Source organism: Ovis aries, chromosome 1, assembly GCF_016772045.2.
Source record: "Ovis aries strain OAR_USU_Benz2616 breed Rambouillet chromosome 1, ARS-UI_Ramb_v3.0, whole genome shotgun sequence".
In the NCBI taxonomy this organism is placed as follows: Eukaryota; Metazoa; Chordata; class Mammalia; order Artiodactyla; family Bovidae; genus Ovis; species Ovis aries.
The window spans coordinates 107,296,650-107,301,010 of record NC_056054.1 but is presented as its reverse complement, the minus strand read 5'-3'; the positions used below and the strand labels follow the sequence as shown (position 1 = coordinate 107,301,010).

Sequence of the window (4,361 nt, the reverse complement as noted above, 5' to 3'; positions counted from 1 at the left end):
AACAAATATCCAAAAATAAGAAACCAAAGATGAACCCCAGGCAAATGACAGTTACAAAATCAGGCACATAATAATTAAAATAATGGAATATCCACGTATACATATACACCCATGAGCAAGGTCAATGCAGCTCAACGAAAATAAAGTACAGTAGGTTGACCCGGCAAACAAAGAAAATCAGAAATTGTATTTACCAGTTAAGAACAAAAGTAACTAAATCACAAAGTGGAAAACAAAATTAATGCAAGGTGTCAAGTGGGGAATAAAGCAATGAAAATGAAACTAACAAATACGTTGAGAGGAAAGGAAAGAAAAGAAAGAATAGATATGCAAAGTTAATAGAGGTAGAAGAAGATTTATATACATCAAAGGTTAACTGCAAGGGGAAAAGAACAATAAGAAAGGCAAATGAATAAATGTAGAAAAACTATAATATGTTTTTAAAAAATTAAAAGTTAATATTATAAAATGAGAAAAGAAAAAAATGGAAGAAGAAAGAAAAAAAAGGAAAACTCCATAGAACAATAAAGCCCAACATAAATGCAGAGGTTTATAACAATAGTTTAAAAAGTGTGACTAAATATACACATATATATATACACCCATAAGCAAAATCAAAACAGTACCACAAAAATAAAGTACAATAGATTGACCCAGCGAACAAAGGAAACCTAAAATTATGTCTATAAAAACAAAACTAACTAAAGCACAAACTGGAAAACAAAACTAAAGCCAGGTGCCAGTTGGGGAATAAAGCAATGAAAATAAAACTAACAAGTATGCTGAGAGGTAAGAAAAGAAAGGAAAGAAAGAAAGACTAGATATGCAAAGTTAAATAGAGGTAGATAAAGAATATTTGTATACATTAAAAATTAACTGTAAGTGGAAAAGAGCAGTGGGAAAAGCAAACAAAGGAATAACTGTAGAGAAAAATAATAGGTTTAAAAAATTAAAATTAAAAAAGATTTTAAAAAAAGGAAGACTCCCCAGAACTGCAAAAGCCCAACATAAAGGCAGAGGTTTATAACAACAATAAAAAAAAAAAATGTGACTGAGAATAAAAAGAAGGAAAAAAATGTTCAAGAGCTTAATTAGATTTCATAGTGCCAATAAAATTGACAACACTGGGGTTGGGGGGCGGGGGAGAAAAAGAAAAAAATCCAAAAGAATCTACAGAACAAGTCAAAATATAAGAATAATAAATGTTTTTCTTGAGTCAATGCTGTCAGAGTCCTTTCCCTCGCTGGGAGTCATAGTCCACCTCACCTCCCTAGAATGCCCTCCAACACTGTGCTAATCTCTGGATCTACTGTGGGGGCAGCTCAGATTCTAATCTGGTCCTACTACTCTGTGTTTTTGTCTCCAATGTCCACAGCTATCAGAACTAGTGTGTTTTCTTTTGTGGGAGCTCTCAATGCCCTTTTATATATTCCATAGACATAGAGTCTGCCTAGTTGATCATGTGAATTTAACCTGCAGCTTGTAAACAGCTGGTCAGAAGGTTTTGGGCCTTCCTTAGTCACACTGCCCCTGGGTTTTTTTTTTTTTTTTAACTTTAAACAATTTTTATTACACAAAGGTTGTCACATAATTGGATATTTCTCTACTCTGTACACAATTGTTCCTACTCTCCACAGAAAGGCTGTTTCTTAACTTCTCATCTGGTGATAGCAAGCACTAAAATCCTGATTTTAACAGAATAGTAGTAAAAATGCCTCAGTGATTTAAGTTGAAAGCAGTACATTGGTACACAGCTCTTAAGCTCATTTATCAGGAATGTACAAATGTCTTTATTTAAAAATACAAAATAAATTATCTGTAGGCATGGACAATGACAGCAGTAAACCATTCTATGTTGTCAACTGAAACCAGTAACTGATGGTTTTATAGTTATTTTCTTAAACATCAGCCAGCCTTCTCTTCAGTCAGCTCCTTCAACTGACCTCTCCTGAAGTTATTGGTGAGGAACACTGCCTTGAGTTTCCTCTCACAGTTCATCAATAATGGCAAAGCACTATTCTAAGAGTTAGAACATGCCACCTCCCATGCCACCTCCCATTCCACCCATGCCACCCATTCCAGGATCCTTCTCTTCTTTAGGAATTTCTGTGACGACAACTTCTGCTGTTGTTAAGAGAGAGGCCACTCCGGCAGCATCCAGTAATGCAGTTCTTACAACCTTAGTTGGATCAATGATTCCCTTTTCCACCATATTCACAAAATCTCCAAGCATAGCATCATAACCAACTTCTGAAGAACTCTGCATAATTTTCTCAACTATCAGTGATCCTTCAACACCTGCATTCTTAGCAATGGTCATTGCAGGAATTTTGAGTGTTTTTTTAATGATTTCTATACCTGTTTTTTGATCTTCATTAGCTGGAGTTATTGACTCCAAGGCTGGAATGCACCGAAGCAGGGCACAGCCCCCTCCCAGAACAATGCCTTCTTCAACAGCAGCTCGTGTAGCATTAAGGGCATCTGTAACTCTGTCTTTCTTTTCATTCACTTCAACATCACTTGTCCCACCAACCTTCAACACAGCAACGCCATCTGAGAGTTTTGCCAGGCGTTCGTTCAGTTTTTCCTTTTCATATTCACTGGTTGTGACATCTAACTGCTCAATGATCTCTTGGATGCGCTTTTCAATTTGAGCCTTGTCACCTTTCCCTTTCAAGAGCATGGCATCATCTTTGGTCACAATGACCTCTCCAACTTTTCCTAAGTCATGAGGCTGATATTCTTCAAGATTTAGATTTAGTCCTTCTTCTCCAAATACTGCACCACCAGTAGCAATAGCCATGTCTTTAAGCTGGTTCTTTCTATTGTCACCAAAACCTGGAGCTTTGACCGCCACAACTTGAAGACCAACTTTCAGCCTGTTCAAAACAAGGGTACTTAGAGCTTCTCCATCCACATCTTGAGCAATTATGACCAAGGGCTTTCGGTGAGCATTGGCAATTTCAAGAGCAGGAACAATGGACTGGACACTAGAAATTTTCTTTTCACTCAACAGAACATATGCATCTTGGAATTCACATTTCTGACCTTTGGATGTATTAATAAAGTATGGAGAAATGTATCCTCTGTCAAACTTCATGCCTTCAATAATTTCTAATTCATCATTCAGTGTTTTTCCATCCTTTACTGTGATAACACCCTTTCTTCCAACTTTTTTCATGGCATCAGAAATGATGTTGCCAATTTCTTTGTCTCCATTTGCAGAAATTGTAGCAACCTGAGCAATCTCTTCAGGGGTTGTCACAGGTTTAGACTGCTTCTTAAGTTCAGCAATTACAGCATCAACAGCTAACATCACACCTCTCCTGATTTCCACTGGATTAGCACCTTTGCTAATCTTCTCGAAGCCTTCCTTGGCAATAGAACGTGCCAGTACAGTAGCAGTAGTGGTGCCATCCCCGGCCTCTTCGTTTGTGTTATTGGCAACATCTTGAACAAGTTTAGCGCCAATATTTTTATATTTATCTTTTAAATCAATAGACTTTGCAACAGTCACACCATCTTTTGTCACTTTGGGACTTCCCCAACTCTGTTCAATAATCACTGTCCTTCCCTTTGGCCCCATAGTAACGGCTACAGCATCGGCTAAAAGGTCTACACCTTGAAGCATTAAGGCCCGAGCATCTGCACCGAATTTTACATCTTTGGCATAAGCCCGAGTGAGATGAGGAGCCAGTGCCCTGGACACTGGCCTCATTTGACGAAGGACTGCGGGTAATCGAAGCATTTCTGCGGGGCAGCGGCGCGACGTGCGGGCGACGAGACAGGCCGTCGGCGGCGAGTGAGGGTGCCCCTGGGTTTTAATTGTGGTTTTATTTCCACCTATGCATGTGGGTCGTCCACTGGGGTTTGCTCCTAAGGCTGCCTTGGAGGGCTTGGGTTTGCCCCTGTGAGGGCCAGGTGTGGAGGTGGTGCAGCTGCTTGGGTTGCAGAAGTTCTGGTAGCACTCAGGGGAGTTGGTGGCGAGGGTAGCAGGAAATACAGTGCTCTAGAAGGGTAGGGCAACCAGTATTGGCCAATATGCTCCAGTATTCTTGCCTGGAGAACACTCCTCCTTGACAGAGAAGCCTGGCAGGCCAGTCTACAAGGTTGCAGAGAGTTGGACACTACCAAAGCAAACCTGCACACATAGAAGCAAGATATTTTTGCCTGTGGCAGCTCTGCCCCAGTGAGAGTTGATCATGAGGGTGGCACAGCTGCTTGGCTTGCAGGGACCCTGGCTAGCATCAAGTGTGCAGGGACACAGACTGCCTCCACCACACAAGTTATGGCCCTATCAGAGTCTTTTTTCAAGCCTCTTGTAGCTGGCAAACAGAAGGCCTCTTTGGCCAATCTTTCTC

At 40.2% G+C, this 4,361-nt stretch overlaps 1 protein-coding gene across 1 annotated transcript; it reads right to left on the bottom strand.

The window, feature by feature from the left end:
• Positions 1-1,535: 1,535 nt before the first annotated feature.
• Positions 1,536-3,804, bottom strand: LOC101119835 (60 kDa heat shock protein, mitochondrial). Its single transcript, XM_042255902.1, has one exon. It carries the CDS (start codon positions 3,746-3,748, stop codon positions 2,027-2,029), a length of 1,722 nt encoding a protein of 573 aa, XP_042111836.1. The 5' UTR covers positions 3,749-3,804; the 3' UTR covers positions 1,536-2,026.
• Between the last annotated feature and the right edge of the window lie 557 nt (positions 3,805-4,361).

Excerpts from the sequence above, each read along its gene's own strand:
- LOC101119835 (XM_042255902.1), bottom strand. The coding sequence starts at position 3,748 with ATGCTTCGATTACCCGCAGTCCTTCGTCAAATGAGGCCAGTGTCCAGG.